Source organism: Microcebus murinus, chromosome 2, assembly GCF_040939455.1.
Source record: "Microcebus murinus isolate Inina chromosome 2, M.murinus_Inina_mat1.0, whole genome shotgun sequence".
Lineage (NCBI taxonomy): Eukaryota > Metazoa > Chordata > Mammalia > Primates > Cheirogaleidae > Microcebus > Microcebus murinus.
The window spans coordinates 102,718,567-102,737,736 of NC_134105.1; the positions used below are offsets into that span (position 1 = coordinate 102,718,567).

Genomic DNA, 19,170 nt, shown 5'->3' on the forward strand with positions numbered 1-19,170 from the left:
AAAAATTAAATTAAATAGAAAGAAATTAATTGGCCAACTAATATATATATACAAAAAATTAGCCGGGCATGGTGGCGAATGCCTGTAGTCCCAGCTACTTGGGAGGCTGAGGCAGGAGGATTGCTTGAGCCAGGAGTTTGAGGTTGCTGTGAGCTAGACTGACGCCACAGCACTCACTCTAGCCTGGGCAACAAAGTGAGACTCTGTCTCAAAAAAAAAAAAAAATCAGTAAATGTAAAATACATCTCATCATTTTATTTCCAAAATTTTCCAGTTAAAAACATTTTTCAATAATTCTATCAATAACCTTTGAGATAGATACTAACATTATCCCCATTTTATAGAAGAGGAAACAATACAGATGTTAAATAAGTAGCTATTAAGGGAAGCAGAATTCAACCCAGTTACAGAGATATTTAAGGAATATGTACTTCCAGGACTGAATTTCAGCAATATATATATATATTTTTTTATTTTTTACTTTTTTTTGAGACAGAATCTTACTTTGTTGCCCTGGGTAGACTGCGTGGCGTCAGCCTAGCTCACAGCAACCTCAAACTCCTGGGCTGAAGCAATCTTGCTGCCTCAGCCTCCGAGTAGCTGGGACTACAGGCATGCACCACTATGCCTGGCTAATTTTTTTTCTATATATTAATTGGCCAATTAATTTCTTTCTATTTTTAGTAGAGACGGGATCTCACTTTTGCTCAGGCTGGTCTCAAACTCCTGACCTTGAGGGATCTGCCTGCCTCAGCCTCCCAGAGTGCTAGGATTACAGGCGTGAGCCACCACCACGTCTGGCCTCAGCATTATTTTTATTTTTATTTATTTTTATTTTTTTTATTTTTTTTGAGACAGAGTCTCACTTTGTTGCCCAGGCTAGAGTGAGTGCTGTGGCGTCAGCCTAGCTCACAGCAACCTCAAACTCCTGGGCTCAAGCAATCCTACTGCCTCAGCCTCCCAAGTAGCTAGGACTACAGGCATGTGCCACCATGCCCGGCTAATTTTTCCTATATATATTAGTTGACCAATTAATTTCTTTCTATTTATAGTAGAGACAGGGTCTCACTCTTGCTCAGGCTGGTTTCGAACTCCTGACCTTGAGCCATCCGCCCGTCTCAGCCTCCCAGAGAGCTAGGATTACAGGCGTGAGCCACCACGCCCGGCCATCAGCATTATTTTTAAATAGCCAAGTTGAACTAGAAACTTTTAAAAAATGTGTTAACGTACTTACATTTAGACATTAGTATTTAAGGGGTAAGAAGAAGGTTCTTTGGAAAGTCATTTACCTTAATTTCTCCATATCGAAAGGGATTTTGTACATCTCGGGCCAAAACAGTACTGTTCCCCCTGACCTGACCTGCAGTCACCACTCCTTTGGTGGTTACCATGACCACTGTTTCATTAGAAGAGGTCCAGGTGAAGTTGCCACTACCACCCTCTACCTGTGAAAAAACAATATTATATTTAATTGCTACAGGAGGAAAAATTGAATATAAACTTGGCTGGTGAAATAACGTTTAGGAAATAATGAAACCATATAATAAATTTTTTCTGGACACATTAAGAAACTGTGATGCTAGGCCGGGCGCGGTGGCTCACGCCTGTAATCCTAGCACTTTGGGAGGCCGAGGCGGGCGGATTGCTCAAGGTCAGGAGTTCGAAACCAGCCTGAGTGAGACCCCGTCTCTACCAAAAATAGAAAGAAATTAATTGACCAACTAAAAATATATATACAAAAAAAAATTAGCCGGGCATGGTGGCACATGCCTGTAGTCCCAGCTACTCAGGAGGCTGAGGCAGTAGGATCGCTGAGCCCAGGAGATTGAGGTTGCTGTGAGCCAGGCTGACTCCACGGCACTCACTCTAGCCTGGGGCAACAAAGTGAGACTCTGTCTCAAAAAAAAAAAAAAAAAAAAAGAAACTGTGATGCTATAGCAAAGTAGCTTACTAGGCAAGATAAATACTAAAGGGAGGTTAATTAATGTAATTAATGGTAGTATCACAAAATGTCAAAAAAGGGTATAAAGGAACTTTACAAAACTTTTTAAAACTCACAAGGAAAAGATATATGGAAGAGAGACCAAATGCACACCAAGTTTTACTATAGATGACAGTATTCAAGAACATAATTTGGCTGTTGCCAAAAACTGAGTTATACTATTAGGATTGGGTGAAATAAAATTTAACATTAATACAATTTCAGTAATTAAAGTATCAGATAAATTAACTTAGCTCTTTGTGAAGTCTTATAGGACAACATACCTGTACTTTATAACGATATAACATTCCCATAGGATGATGAGGAAATGCCAGAAAGTTGGGTGTAAGCTTGATGGGAAAATAAATCTTCACTTCTTGCTGATGTTTGATTAGACATTTTATAGGCTGAATATTTTTATTCTAGAAGAGCAGGAAAAAAGGAACAAAATATATTGTATAAGGACTTTTTTTTGAGACAGAGTCTCACTCTGTTGCCCTGAGTAGAGTGCTGTGGTGTCAGCCTAACTCACAGCAACCTCAAACTCCTGGGCGCAAAGCTCAAATAATCCTCTGCCTCAGCTTCTTGAATAGCTGGGACTATAGGCGCACACCATGACACATGCCTAATTTTTCTATTTTTAGTAGGGACGGGTCTCACTCTTGTTCAGGCTGGTCTCAAACTCCTTTATTTTGGGCTCGAACTCTTGAGCTCAAGTGATCCTCCCACCTGGGCCTCCCAGAGTGCTAGGATTACAGGTGTGAGCCACTGCGCCTGGCCAGGACTATTCTTATAAGACACATTCATATACTCAAAACATCAGCAAAACTGTGTGCTAATAAATTACTCAACCAGTTTCTATCTATAAAAGAAATAAATATTTCTCTTCAATAATGAAGTACAACTACTATAGTTCAATAATAATGAGATTTTATAAAAGGAGATTTTGCTGGATCTAAACTATGTATTACAACCAGGAAAACGAATTTAAAATTTTATTAAATAAAAGAGTTTCTTAAATAAAAGAAGTCCTTCCCTATCAGTAATTACAGTTAACATTGAAAAACCAACTTTCAACTGCAACATAGGAAGAGAAATCATAGTTTCAGAAAGACCATTGGACATCCATCAGATAAGTTTATAGCCTGTAAAGGCAGAGGGATATTATAAGCTATAATACTAAGAAAAAAAGGAGAACATTGAAAGGTGCTGGCCCTCTTGTATATTCCTGGATAGAGCTGGAACCCATTCTACTAAGTGAAGTATCTCAAGAATGGAAAAACAACCACCACATGTACTCATCAGCAAACTGGTATTAACGGATCAACACCTAAGTGGACATATAGGAATAACATTTATCGGGTGTCGGGAGGGTGGGAGGGGGGAGGAGGGGATGGGTATATACAACCACAATGAGTTAGATGTGCAACATTTGGAGGATGGACACACTTGAAGCTCTTACTCGAGGGTGGACGGGGGCATGGGCAATATATGCAATCTTAACACTTGTACCCCCATAATACGCTAAAATAAAAATAATGAAAGAAAAAAGAAAGAAAGGTGCTGGGGTAAGACATTCTCCTCATACTTAAAAACAAGCATAGTGCTTGTAGGAAAATCTATACAGGTAAAATGGAGTCCTCACACTCAGTTACACTGGTATTTTTTCTTTGAAGGTAAAATCTATCTTTTAAGAAGGACTAGCCAGGTGTATAGGAGGCTGAGATAGGAGGATTGCTTGAGTCAAGAGTTCAAATCTAGCCTAGGCAATATAGTGAGACCCTGTCTTTTAAAAAAAAAAAGTCTTAAAATATATATTAGCAGTCTCAAATCTGCAGTGATGGCCCTGATTTTTTCCTCACTCTCTTAAGGTATTTGGATCATAAACTGAAAATAAGTCTCTCAGTTTAAAAGAACATTTTAGGCCACTGAGATTAATTTTGGACTTATTTTTTTTTTTTTTTTTTGAGACAGAGTCTCACTTTGTTGCCCAGGCTAGAGTGAGTGCCATGGTGTCAGCCTGGCTCATAGCAACCTCAATCTCCTGGGCTCAGCGATCCTACTGTCTCAGCCTCCCGAGTAGCTGGGACTACAGGCATGCGCCACCATGCCCGGCTAATTTTTTGTATATATATTTTTAGTTGGTCAATTAATTTCTTTCTATTTTTGGTAGAGACGGGGTCTCGCTCAGGCTGGTTTCGAACTCCTGACCTTGAGCAATCCGCCCGCCTCAGCCTCCCAAAGTGCTAGGATTACAGGCGTGAGCCACCGCGCCCAGCCTAATTTTGGACTTTTGACCTCCATAACTATAAGATTTTGGCATATGTGGATAAAGAACTTATAAGAAAAAATAGAAGAAAAAACCTACAGGGCCCATGAAAATAGATGCAAAATTCATTGACACAATTTTAGCAAATTTGATCCAGCAATATATAAAAGGTTAACAAATCATGATCAAGGAAAATTTATCTCAAGAATGCCACATGGGGGCTGGGCGAGGTGGCTCACGCCTGTAATCCTAGCACTCTGGGAGGCCGAGGCAGGCGGATTGCTCGAGGTCAGGAGTTCAAAACCAGCCTGAGCAAGACCCCGTCTCTACCAAAATATAGAAAGAAATTAATTGACTAACTAAAAATATATATACAAAAAAAATTAGCCGGGCATGGTGGCGCATGCCTGTAGTCCCAGCTACTAGGGAGGCTGAGGCAGTAGGATCGCTGAGCCCAAGAGATTGAGGTTGCTGTGAGCCAGGCTGACGCCACGGCACTCACTCTAGCCTGAGCAAGAAAGTGAGACTCTGTCTCAAAAAAAAAAAAAAAAAAAGAATGTAACATGGGGACCAGGCGTGGTGGTTCACACCTGTAATCCTAGCACTTTGGGAGGCTGAGGCAGGAGGATTGCTTGAGGTCAGGAGTTCGAGACCAGCCTGAGCAAGAGCGAGACCCCATTTCTATTAAAAATAGAAATAAATTAGCTGTGCAACTAAAAAAAAAAAAAAATATATATATATATATAAAAAGAATGTAACATTGGTTTAATATTAGAAAATCAGTCAATGTAAATCACCGTATTTACACACTAAAGAAAAAAATCATATTGGTCAAATTAGTACAGGTAGAAATAGTATTGACAAAATCAAATACCAATTCATGATAAAATTTCTCAACAAAATAGGAATAGAAAATGCTCAACCTGAGAATGAACATCTATACAAAATCTAAATAGCTAAGACTATACATAATGGTGAAAGTTTGAATGTTTTTCCCTTAAGATCAGGAACAAGGCAAATGCGTACACCTCGCCATTTCTACTCAACATTGTAGGAGAGGTCCTAGCCAGTGCAATAAGGTAAGAAAAAGTACTAAAAGGCATATTTATGGGAATGAAAGAAGTAAACTGTCTTTATTTGCGTATAGCATAACTGTATATGTAAGAAATCCTAAGGAACCTACACAAAAATTACTAGAACTAATAAGCAAACTCAGGAAGCTATCAAGGTAACATACAGAAAGGTAACATACAAAAGGTAACTAAGGTTATTAAGGTAACATACAAAAAATCAATTATATTTTTATATACTAGCAGTGAACAATTAAAAGTAGAAATTTAGGCTGGGTGTGGTAGCTCATGCCTGTAATCCTAGCACTATAGGAGGCCAAGGCAGGAGAATCACTTAAGGCCAGGAGTTTGAGACCAGCCTGAGCAACATAGCAAGACCCCATCTCTACAAAAAATACAAAAATTAGCTGGGCATTGTGGTGCACGCCTGTATTTCCAGCTACTCAGAAAACTGAGGCAAGAGGATCACTTGAGCCCAGGAGTTTGAGGCTGCAGTGGGCTATGATGATGTGACTGCATTCTAGCCCGGGGAACAGAGCAAGACCCTGTCTTAAAAAAAAACAAAAACAAAAACAAAAATAAAAACTCCAAACAAATGTATAAAACAAAACAATAATTATAAACCTGTGTTAATGAGCACACAATGCTTAAAGATGTAAATTATGACAATAACAACATAAAGGGGTAGATGTAGAGCTCTACAGAGCAAACTTTTTATATACTGTTGAAGCTAAATTCATATTAATTCAAACTAGATTGTCATAATTTAAAACATTAATTATAATCCCAAGGCTATTAAGAAAATTAAAAAATACAGAAAAGAAATTGAGAAGAAAATCAAAATGATACACTTCAAAAAAATCAATTAAGCACAAAAGAAAGCAGTAATGGAGTAAATGAGGAACAAAAAAATATGTAAGGCATATAGGAAAAAATAGTGAAATAGGCTGGGTGCAATGTCTCATACTTGTAATCCTAGCATTGGCGAGGCTGAGGTGGAAGGATTGCTTGAGGTCAGGAGTTTGAGACCAGCCTGAGCAACACAGCAGGATCATGCCTCTACAAAAATAGAAAAATTAGTTCAGTGTGGTGATGAACACCTGTAGTCCCTAGTTACTTGGGAGGCTGAGGCAAGAGGCTCACTTGAGCCCAGGAGTTTGAAATTGCAGTGAGCTATGATGATGCTAACTGCACTCTAACCTGGGCAATAGAATAAGACCCTGTCTCAAAAAGAAAATAAGTAGCAAAATTCCCTATCAGTAATTACAGTTAACATTGAACAACCAACTTTCGATTGCATGGGTTCACTTATATATGGATTTTCTTCCACCTCTGTCACCCCTGAGATAGCAAGACTAACCCCTCCTCTTACTCTTCCTTGTTATGATTTTCTTAATAACATTTTCTTTTCTCTAACTTACTTTGTAAGAATACAGAATATAATACATATAATATACAAAATATGTGTTAATTGACTATGTTATTGGTAAGGCTTTTGGCCAATTATAGGCTATTAGTACTTAAGTTCTGAGGCAGTCAAAAATTACATGTAGGTTTTTGATTGTGTAGGGGATAGAGTCCGTAACCCCAGCATTGTTCAAGGGTCAACTATATTCTAAATACAAGTGGATTAATTTCTTCAATTAAAAGCCAGAGAATGACAGAATGGATGAAGAAAAACATGATCCAAATACATACTGTCTACAAGAGATTTACTTTAGATCCAAAGACACAAATAGGTTGAAAATAAAAGGTCAGTCCATGCAAATAGTAACCAGAAGAGAGTTGGTAAGGGAGATGCTATACAATTACCAAACAAGAAAGACTTTAAATAATTATTATAAAAGACAAAGAAGGATGTCCTATATTGATAAATGGGTCAATTCATCAAAAAGATATAACAATTATAAACATACATGTACCTAACAGAGACCCAAAATATATGAAGCAAAAATCGACAAAATTGAAGGGAGAAATAGACAATTTTATAATGATAGTTGAAGATTTCAATAACCTAGTTACAATAATGGATAGAACCAACAGAAAGATCAATAAGGAAGCAGCGGACTTGAACAACACTACAAATCAACTATACCTAATAGACATACAGAGAACACTTCATGCAAAAACACTAGAATACACATTCTTTTCAAGTGTGCATATAACATTCTCCAAGAGAGACTATATGTTAGGCCACAAAACAAGTGTCAATAAATTTTAAAAACTGAAACCATATATAGTATCTTCTCCAACCATAATGGACTAAAACTGGAACTCACACAAAGAAACACAAGAAAAACTAGACAATCGGCCGGGCGCTGTGGCTCACGCCTGTAATCCTAGCTCTTGGGAGGCCGAGGCGGGCTGATTGCTCAAGGTCAGGAGTTCAAAACCAGCCTGAGCAAGAGCAAGACCCCGTCTCTACTATAAATAGAAAGAAATTAATTGGCCAACTGATAAATATATAAAAAAAATTAATAAAAAAAAAAAGAAAAACTAGACAACTCACAAATGTGAATATTAAACAACATACTCTTTCTTTCTTCATTTCTTTTTACACTAAGTAAAAGTAGGTTTTTTGTTTGTTTGTTTGTTTTGTTTTGAGGCAAAGTCTCACTTTATCGCCCGGGCCAGAGTGCTGTGGTGTCAGCCTAGCTCACAGCAACCTCAAACTCCTGGGCTCAAGCAATCCTCCTGCCTCAGCCTCCCAAGTAGCTGGGGCTACAGGCATGCACCACCATGCCTGGCTAATTTTTTCTATATATATATTAGTTGGCCAATTAATTTCTTTCTATTTATAGTAGAAACGGGGTCTTGCTCTTGCTCTTGCTCAGGCTAGTTTCGAGAGCAATCCTCCTGCCTTGGCCTCCCAGAGAGCTAGGATTACAGGCATGAGCCACCATGCCTGGCCACAACATACTCTTTTTTTTTTTTTGAGACAGAGTCTCGCTTTGTTGCCCAGGCTAGAGTGAGTCAGCCTAGCTCACAGCAACCTCAAACTCCTGGGCTCAAGCCTTCTGCCTCAGCCTCCCAAGTAGCTGGGACTACAGGCATGTGCCACCATGCCTGGCTAATCTTTTCTATATATATTTAGTTGGCCAATTAATTTATTTCTATTTATAGTAGAGACGGGGTCTTGCTCTTGCTCAGGCTGGTTTCAAACTCCTGACCTTGAGCAATCCACCCGCCTCAGCCTCCCAGAGTGCTATGATTACAGGCGTGAGCCACCGCGCCCGGCCCACAACATACTCTTAATGACCAATAATTCAAGCCGGGCACAGTGGTTCATGCCTACAATCCTAGCACTCTGAGAGGTGGAGGCAGAAGGATTGCTTAAACTCAGAAGTTCGAGATCAGCCTGAGCCCCAGGCAAGACTGAGACCCTATCTCTCTTAAAAACAAAAAAAATTAGCCAGACAGGTGGCACACACCTGTAGTCCCAGCTATTCAGGAGGCTGAGGCAGTAGGATCACTTGAGCCCAGGAGTTTGAGGTCGCTGTGAGCGAGGCTGACGACATGGCATAATAGCCCGGGCAACAGAGCGAGACTCTGTCTGGTTAAAACAACAACAACAACAACAAAAACCCAAGGGGCCAGGTGCAGTGGCTCACGCCTGTAATCCTAGCACTCTGGGAGGCCAAGGCGGGAGGATTGCTAGAGGTCAGGAGTTCGAGACCAGCCTGATCAAGAGCGAGACCCCGTCTCTACTAAAAATAGAAAGAAATTATCCAGACAACTAAAAATATATAGAAAAAATTAGCTGGGCATGGTGGCATGTGCCTGTAGTCCAGATACTTGGGGGGATGAGGCAGAAGGATTGCTTAAGCCCAGGAGTTTGAGGTTGCTGTGAGCTAGGCTGACGCCATGGCACTCTAGCCTGGGCAACAGAGGGAGACTTTGTCTCAAAAAAAAAAAAAACTGTTAAGTGAGTTTGGCAAGGTTCTTAAAAAATATTGAAAGGCTAAATGTGGTGGCTCATGCCTATAATGCTAGCACTTTAGGAGGCTGATATGGGAGGATTGCTTGAGCCCAGGAGTTCAAGACCAGCCTGGGCAATAGTGATACTCCGTCTCTACGAAAAAAAAAAAAAAATTAGCTGGGCATGGGGGTGCACATGCCTGTGGTCCCAGCTACTCTTGGGGCTGAAGCGGGAGGATCCCTTGAGCCCAGGAGTTTGAGGTTGCAATGAGCTAGGCTGTGACAACTACACTCTAGCTCAGGCAATACAGCAAGACACTGTCTCAAAAAAAAAAAATAATAATAATAATGATGATGATGGTGACTATAGATTCATACCTGACCACAACTAATCCAAATATCATATGTTCATTTAACAAATATTTATTTGTGCCAACTATATGTCACTTACTCTATTTTTTTTTTTTTGAGACAGAGTCTCACTCAGTCACCTAGGCTAGAGTGCCGTGGCATCAGCCTAGCTCACGGCAACCTCAAATTCCTGGGCTTAAGCAATCCTCCTGCCTCAGCCTCCCGAGTAGCTGGGTCAATTACTCTATTAAATGTTAAAGAAACAGCTATGAACAAATTAGACATAGTCACAGAAGCAAATATTAACATGATGAATATTATGGACCTGTACATTGAGTAGGGAGAAAATGTTGTAGACAAAAGGAATTGCATTTGTTAATAAAAACAAAACAAAAAATAAAACTTGGAGAAAGGAGCAAAGCATTTTCTAGGAACTGAAAGTTCTGCATGGTTGAAGTATAAGAGAGGGAGAGTACCAAGACCTGAGGCTGGAGAAGTTGTCAGGAGCCAATCAATTAGGTAGAGCTACAGACTCAAATGCCTACAATTGCCCAGGAGAGACTATAAACTGGCTTATTAAGCTGGATATAAGATAAAAGGAAATGGTAGGAACTACAGCAGACTGAAAAGCACAGTTTAAATGGTACAGCCACTATCTGTTCCAGCTGATATTTGTCAGATCTTCATACTTTTGTAGAAGATCAGAAATCTTGGGTCTTATTTGAGATTTCCCAATTAAAAATAAATTTACTTGCCAAAATAAAAAGCAAGACTATAAATCAAGATACTTTGCAGGTTACCAGTTTGTGATCGCTCTCATAGAGGGTCCTGTAAAACCATGTTAAGAAGTTTAGGCCGGGCACAGTGGCTCATGCCTGTAATCATAGCACTCTGGGAGGCTGAGGTGGGTGGATTGCTCGAGGTCAGGAGTTCGAAACCAGCCTGAGCAAGAGCGAGACCCTGTCTCTACTATAAATAGAAAGAAATTAATTGGCCAATTAATATATATAGAAAAAATTAGCCAGGCATGGTGGTGCATGCCTGTAGTCCCAGCTACTCAGGAGGCTGAGGCAGGAGGATTGCTTGAGTCCAGGAGTTTGAGGTTGCTGTGAGCTAGGCTGACGCCATGATGCTCACTCTAGCCTGGGCGACAAAGCGAGTCTCAAAAAAAAAAAAAGTTTAAACTCTGCCTTAGAATCAGTAGCCATCAAAGGAATTTAAAAAGGTAAAGAAACACATTATCATTTTTGTAGTTTTTGGAATATCATTCTAGCTAGGGACAAGAGTGGAGTTAGGAATACCAGTTTGGAAGCCACTCAGAAGTTTAGGTGAAAGACAGCAGTGGAAATAGTAAGAAATGAATGGATTTGAGAGACATTTAGAAGAATCAACATAGTACTTAATAATGTATTGAAGATTGAAGCTGAGGGAGAAGGCAGAGTCTAGCGTGACTCTTGGGATTTTGTCTTAAATAACTGGGTGAAAGGAGGATTGGAGAAAAAGTAGGTTTGGGAGAGGGAAGCAGGTTTGACAGGCTATTAAAAATCAGGACACTTATACATTTTGGAGACATCAGAAACAGATTAATTCCTTATCACCTTACCCAGTAACTAATTCCATTTCTCGTATTACAAGATATGAAAATTAACCAAAAGGGAAGAAATGTATGCCATTTACAATAGCAAAAAACTGGAAATAATGCAAAAGTTCAATGTTGGGGGCACAGGTAAATAAAATGGCATATTGACTTTTTGGATCTTTAGACTAAAAAGTACCCTATGTGGACCTGACGACACATGGAAATATGCATATGAAATAATTTTTAAAGGAACCCCAAATGATATATACACATTGATATATATATATGTATGTATATACACAATGTATATGTATATACACAATGATATATATGACTACAAATGCAGATACTGTATGTATAATAGCAAAGATTGAAACAGAAAATTTGTAGAGGTATAAACTACTGAGTGCATTATTTATCAGTATCCTTTTTATTTTTGTAAAAGATAAAGGTGGAATATGCCATATATCTGCTTGCAAATCAAGTCAGCCAAATCTGGGCTTGGTGCCTCACGCCTTTAATCCTAGCACTTTGGGGAGCTAAGGTAAGAGGATCACTTGAGGCCAGGAGTTCAAGATCAGCCTGGGTGACATAGTGAGACCCCCATCTCTAAAACATAAATAAATAAATAAGATCTTTGTTAAAAAAACAAAAACAAAATAGTCAGCCAAGCCTCTTCAGTGTTCTAGGATACAAAGATTGTTCTTTTAATTCCTACCTGATGAATGATGGAAGTCAGGGATGCATTTATCACCACAACACCATCTTTCAGGGCTTTTACTACATGGTAAGATCCATTCACAGTAGTTAATGGTCTCTGCTCTTCAAAGTAATCGTTTAGAAAGTTGTATGAAATCCTGAGATTCTGAAAATCAGCACAACAGCAATATGAATTGGAAGATATGTTCTTTCCCTAAAGGCATTTTAATCCCAAAGCATACATAAAACTGTGGCTATGCATTCAGGGGATAAAAAATAAAATAAATTATAAAAAAAGCCTTGCTGTTCCTTGTGGAAATTCTAAGTAGGGAAGATGTAATTTTTAAATGGTACTAGTTTTTGAAAGATCCATTAATGGCAAGCATCAGGAATAGAAAGTCATAGCTTATGTAAATATTGGTGTAATTTGTACCATTCCATAAATTGATCCTGGAAAAAAAGGATGCCAGAGAGTGAGTACAACCCTTCACATCTGATACTCATACTACTACTCTCATCACTACAAAACTGTGGTAATAATCACTAAAGCGAAGTTGTAGAATGAGGATCCCCTCCAAAGTGTTATCACTGCTACTCTCTTCAACTCCTTTGTATAATTCTGCCCAAATTATATCTTTTACTTCTGGTTTAACATTGCTCAAGAACAAAACTATTTAATAAAAATAAAAACCTAGGCCGGGCGCGGTGGCTCACGCCTGTAATCCTAGCTCTCTGGGAGGCCGAGGCGGGCGGATTGCTCGAGGTCGGGAGTTTGAAACCAGCCTGAGCAAGAGCGAGACCCCGTCTCTACTATAAATAGAAAGAAACTAATTGGCCAACTAATATATATAGAAAAAATTAGCCGGGCATGGTGGCGCATGCCTGTAGTCCCAGCTACTTGGGAGGCTGAGACAGAAGGATCGCTTGAGCCCAGGAGTTTGAGGTTGCTGTGAGTGAGGCTGATGCCACGGCACTCACTCTAGCCTAGGCAACAAAGCGAGACTCTGTCTCAAAAAAAAAAAAAAAAAAAAAAAAACCTAATAACTTGGATTTCCAAAGGTAAAAGTCTGGAAGCGAAAGAAGAAAGAGGGCTTTCTAGCCATACAGATGGCCCACTCAAGGAGTTATCTGTACAAGGGGATTAGAAAAATACAAAAGAGAGACTCACATCGGAAATATAGACCTTTGTGCTGCTTTTATCAAAGACTTCTACAGTAATGATATACACCTGTCCCACCTCTAGACTCCATCGGTTTCCAGGATGCACAGTAAAACCTATATACAAATCAAGAAACAAAAATATTAGAAGAGGCCAACATTTTTCCACAATGAATTAAAAAATACAAACTTTAAAAAGCTACTCAGGCCAGGCACGTTGGCTCGTGCCTGTAATCCTAGCACTCTATGAGGCCGAGGCAGGAGGATCACTTGAGCTCAGGAGTTTGAGACCAGCCTGAGCAAGAGTGAAACTCCATCTCAACTAAAAATAGTAAAAATTAGCTGGGTGTGGTGGCCCATGCCTGTAGTCCCAGCTACTGAGAAGGCTGAGGCAACAGGATCACTTGAGCCCAGGAGTTTGAGGTTGCTGTGAGCTAGGCTGACGCCATGGCACTCTAGCCTGGGTGACAGAGTGAGATTCTGTCTCAAAAAAAGCTATTCAAACAGCAAAATATGCTAATAGATGGAGATGGTTTCCAAAGCAGATTTTTTTTTTTTTTTTTTTTAGACAGAGTCTCACTCTGTTGCCCGGGCTAGAGTGCCATGGCATCAGCCTAGCTCACAGCAACCTCAAACTCCTGGGCTTAAGCAATCCTCCTGCCTCAGCCTTCCGAATAGCTGGGACTACAGGCATGTGCCACCATGCTGGGCTAATTTTTTCTCTATATATTTTTAGCTGTCCATATAATTTCTTTCTATTTTTAGTAGAGATGGGGTCTTGCTCTTGCTCAGGCTGGTCTCAAACTCCTGAGCTCAAACGATCCACCCGTCTCAGCCTCCCAGAGTACTAGGATTACAGGTGTGCAAAGCAGATACTTTCATTCCTTCTCTCAAAATAATTTAGGGTTTGAAAAATCCTGGTTTAACTTAGCTCATCTCAAGTATAAAGAAGTACTATCATTTATTTCTATAGACAAGAACAAACCACAATGTTGGCTCTTTTTTTTTTTTTTTTGAGACAGAGTCTCACTTTGCTGCCCAGGCTAGAGTGAGTGCAGTGGCGTCAGCCTACCTCACAGGAACCTCAAACTCCTGGGCTCAAGCGATCCTTCTGCCTCAGCCTCCCGAGTAGCTGGGACTACAGGCATGTGCCACCATGCCCGGCTAATTTTTTTTTTGTATATATATTAGTTGGCCAATTAATTTCTTTCTGTTTATAGTAGAGACGGGGTCTCGCTCTTGCTCAGGTTGGTTTCGAACTCCTGAACTCAAACGATCCGCCCGCCTTGGCCTCCCAGAGAGCTAGGATTACAGGCGCGCCCGGCGGCTCTTTCTTAATGTGTGGCAATATTTCCACTTCTTTCAGTCAGATTTATTGTTTCATATGGTCTAAGGAAATTAAAATTCCTTTTTCCTTGTATAAAGTCTCTTTTCCTAACTCTAAATACTGTATTACATGGATTTTCATATTTTTTCACAATCCGTTTCAAGATATTTCTTGTAGATAGCATTTACCCAGAACAATGTGAGAAAACATGTCAAAGTAAGATTGAATTTGAAATTAATTAAGAAGCACTCTAGTTTTTTTTTTTTTTTTTTTTTGAGACAGAGTCTCGCTTTGTTGCCCAGGCTAGAGTGAGTGCCATGGCGTCAGCCTAGCTCACAGCAACCTCAAACTCCTGGGCTCGAGTGATCCTTCTGCCTCAGCCTCCCGAGTAGCTGGGACTACAGGCATGCGCCACCATGCCCGGCTAATTTTTTTTTTTATATATATATCAGTTGGCCAATTAATTTCTTTCTATTTTTATAGTAGAGACGGGGTCTCGCTCAGGCTGGTTTTGAACTCCTGACCTTGAGCAATCCGCCCGCCTCGGCCTCCCAAGAGCTAGGATTACAGGCGTGAGCCACAGCGCCCGGCCGCACTCTAGTTTTTAATGAATCCATTTTAGTGAAATTGTTTAAACTATACAACTTTATGAAAACTATTATCTAAGAATACCTAAAAATCCAGGCTCCACAACATATATGGTGCAATTTGGGAGTCCAGATACAGATCGCATATGGACATCTTAATTTTTGCTTAAGGAAGCCATGCGAGCCATATTGAGTGAAAAGAAAAAGGTGAGGTACCAAAGAAAAAAATAACAAACCCACAAACAAAAATATTTTCTTTTATTATCCTTTGGAAAGCCAAAACTTAAATGTGTACACATCTGCAAAAAGTCTGAGGGACTTTTAGTCATCACACGTGTCAAGTATTCTTGAATTTCAAATTTGAGGAAGTAGAATGGGAGAAATAAGATCATGGTCTGTGCTTTCAACATTCATTTAGCTGCAGATCCCTTTCTCCAAATATTCTCCAATATGGATCCTGTGTATGGAGCAGGACAAAGTGGTTCCATTCTGGAGGAAGAGACCTTCTGGTTAAAGGGATGAAGAGTAATGATGGAGGAGGAGGAATGGGCATGACTTGCCATCTGCCAATATGCCCAGGACTCTACAGACAGTTTCAAAATCACTAGTGGATTTTCTATTATCTGCAGCAAATCTTTAATATCAAAATGTTTTCTGTTTGCCACCAAAGATACTTCTGGGTCACTTATATATCATACTACCCACTACCATTTCAATTAAATTCTAGCAGAAATACAAATTTATTCCAATATTGGTCTGTATAGAATCTAATCAGGAATATGCTTCTCTCTCAAAAAGATACCACATCTGAAAGCTAAGAAATTACTTTTTCTCTGAGAAATACGTAACTGAGACAACTAAACAGAAAACACTCATTAATTCAAAATATACTAATTTAAAACTTGTATTAATTCAGTCATGAATCAGACTATAATTTATCACTACATTGTCTATAGAGGTAATGGAAGTAAAATAATATTTAATCTGCTTGGGGGATCAAACTTTTTTTTTTTTTTTGACACAGAGTCTCGCTTTGTTGCCCAGGCTAGAGTGAGTGCCATGGCGTCAGCCTAGCTCACAGCAACCTCAAACTCCTGGGCTCAAGCAATCCTACTGCCTCAGCCTCCCAAGTAGCTGGGACTACAGGCATGCACCACCATGCTTGGGTAATTTTTTTGGGGGGGGGACAGAGTCTCACTTTGTTGCCCAGGCTAGAGTGAGTGCCATGGCATCAGCCTCGCTCACAGTAACCTCAAACTCCTGGGCTCAAGCAATCCTACTGCCTCAGCCTCCCGAGTAGCTGGGACTACAGGCATGTGCCACCATGGCCGGCTAATTTTTTCTATGTATATTAGTTGGCCAATTAATTTCTGTCTATTTATAGTAGAGACGGGGTCTCGCTCTTGCTCAGGTTGGTTTCGAACTCCTGACCTTGAGCAATCCGCCCACGTCTGCCTCCCAGAGTGCTAGGATTACAGGCATGAGCCACTGCTAATTTTTTTTTCTATATTATTAGTTGGCCAATTAATTTCTTGCTATTTATTAGAGACAGTCTCACTCTTGCCCAGGCTGGTTTTGAACTCCTGACCTTGAGCGATACGCCAGCCTCGGCCTCCCAGAGTGCTATGATTACAGGGGTGAGCCACTGTGCCCGTCCGGGATCAAACTTTTAAAGCTGTCTCACATACTCCAAATGAGCTACTGATATACATATAATTAATATACTAATTAAAGATTACTTTTATCTATTCACTAAAGTAAATCTTCTAAAGACTGTATAGGCAACTCTATGACAAACTAGATTAGGTTCTGATACGTACTTTAATATGATATTCATAAAATGTAAGAGCTAGAAGGGACCAGGTACAGTGGCTCATGCCTGTAATGCCAACACTTTGTGAGTCTGAGACAGGAGGATTGAGGCAGGATGAGGGCCACAAAGTGAGACCTGTCTCTATAAAAAATTTTTAAAAAATTAGCCGGGCATGGTGGCATGTGCCTATAGTCCTAGCAACTCAGGAGGTTGAGGCAGGAAGATTGCTTGAGCCCAGGAGTTAGAGGTTATGGTGAGCTATGATTTTGCTATTACACTCGGGCCTGGGTGACAAAGTGAAACCCTGTCTCTGGAAAAAAAAAAAAAAAAAAAGAGCTAGAAGGAAATGCAGAAATACAACATTCCCATCATTTTTCAGATGAGGAAACCTCTCAACAGGTCTCTAAACCAATTCATTCCTCCTTATCAGAATAAGATATCCTTCCTTTGATCTAATATTTCCACTCATGTTCTGCACCTCATTTTTCTCTTGCCTCTCAGAAAACTTGCTTCATCAACTGGCTCTTTTCTCCCAAATCTCTGCCCTTTCTTTCTGTTTAACTTACAGAGATGTTCATGTTTTTCCTATCTTAAAAAAAAACATAAGAAAGTCTTTTCAAGGCCAAGCTGTTTTACTGACAAAGTGACCCAAGACCTTCTAGTTACTCCAGCCTTTCAGTGTTTATCTTACCTTGACATCACTGCCAGATTTCACCTGAGTACATTATCCTCTTCATAAATTCCTCAATTGGTTACTAGAAAAGTCTACTCTCTGGTTTTTCTACTACTTTTTTTTTTTTTTTTTGAGACAGAGTCTCACTCTGTTGCCCCAGCTAGAGTGCCGTGGTGTCAGCCTAGCTAACAGCAACCTCAAACTCCTGGGCTCAAGGGATCCTCCTGCCTCAGTCTCCCGAGTAGCTGGGACTACAGGCATGCACCACCATGCCCGGCTAATTTTTTCGATATATTTTTAGTTGGCCAATTAATTTCTTTCTATTTATAGTAGAGATGGGGTCTTGCTCTTGCTCAGGCTGGTTTTGAACTCCTGACCTTGAGCCATCCACCTGCCTCGGCCTCCCAGAGTGCTAGGATTACAGGCATGAGCCACCATGCCTGGCCTTTCCTGCTACTTTTTAAGCATTCTTTCTGGGTCTCCTTTAAACTTCCTTTTCTTCCATATGAACCTTGGAAGCTGGCACGACACAGTACTGTCTTTGGCCAACTTTTCTTCTAACTCTATATACTGTCCCTAGGTGATTTTATCTACAACAGCTTCAGCTATCACCTATCTACAAACTGGTAACTTTCAAATATTTATCTTCACTCTCAATCTTTCTCCTTCAGAGGCATAATGAAAATTTTTGCTTGGATATGTGTCCCACAGGTACTTCAAGTTAATGTGAAAACTGAACCCATTATCTTTTCCCTTAGAACTACTCCTTCTAGGCCGGGCGCTGTGGCTCACGCCTGTAATCCTAGCTCTTGGGAGGCCGAGGCGGGCGGATTGCTCAAGGTCAGGAGTTCAAAACCAGCCTGAGCAAGAGCGAGACCCCGTCTCTAAAAAAAAAAAAAAAAAAAAAAGAACTACTCCTTCTCTTATATTCCCCATCTCCATAAACAGTACCACCAGCCACCCCATGTCAGGTTCTGGGACAAATTACGAATAGTCACCAGCCATGTCCTTAAGAAATATATGTAAATAGACAAATAAAATATATTTTAGGCCGGGTGCGGTGGCTCACGCCTGTAATCCTAGCACTCTGGGAGGCCGAGGCGGGCGGATTGCTCAAGGTCAGGAGTTCGAAACCAGCCTGAGCGAGACCCCATCTCTACCATAAAAATAGAAAGAAATTAATTGGCTAACTAATATATATAATATAAAAATCAGCCGGGCATGGTGGCTCGTGCCTGTAGTCCCAGCTACTCGGGAGGCTGAGGCAGGAGGATCGCTTGAGCCCAGGAGTTTGAGGTTGCTGTGAGCTAGGCTGACACCACGGCACTCATTCTAGCCTAGGCAAGAAAGCGAGACTCTGTCTCAAAAAAAAAAAAAAATATATATATATATATATTTTAATATTTGCTACTTTGGAAGAAATAATAATATGAACTGAGAATATGAAAAAAAATCATCTAAATCTGCCTGGGGAATTCAGGGAAGTGCCTGATGCACAGTTAGATCTCAATAAATATTGAGTAACTTTATTGTGTAGGTACTGTTGTATTTGTAGACAAATGTCTTAGGTAAATTAAAGTAACTAAAGAACAAATATTAATAACTTTAATCAATATCTCTCCTAAATACGTGTTAGACAAATAATATAAATAGCTTACTAACACTATTCTAGAAGAAATACTGTACCTTTCAAGCCTGACAGATTCTTATTCAGAGTTAGCCTAGTAGGCCCTACATAATCTGCC

At 40.0% G+C, this 19,170-nt stretch overlaps 1 protein-coding gene across 1 annotated transcript in view; it reads right to left on the reverse strand.

Moving 5' to 3' along the window:
* NUP210L (nucleoporin 210 like) overlaps window positions 1-19,170 on the reverse strand; it is a 111,212-nt gene that overhangs the window by 74,570 nt on the left and 17,472 nt on the right. The window contains exons 8-12 of the mRNA XM_076000154.1: window positions 15,025-15,093; window positions 13,036-13,142; window positions 11,887-12,033; window positions 2,266-2,403; window positions 1,290-1,445 (exon numbers count right to left, since the gene is read on the reverse strand). Of these exons, the coding sequence (XP_075856269.1) occupies window positions 1,290-1,445; window positions 2,266-2,403; window positions 11,887-12,033; window positions 13,036-13,142; window positions 15,025-15,093 (617 nt within the window). The remainder of the gene's footprint in view (window positions 1-1,289; window positions 1,446-2,265; window positions 2,404-11,886; window positions 12,034-13,035; window positions 13,143-15,024; window positions 15,094-19,170) is intronic.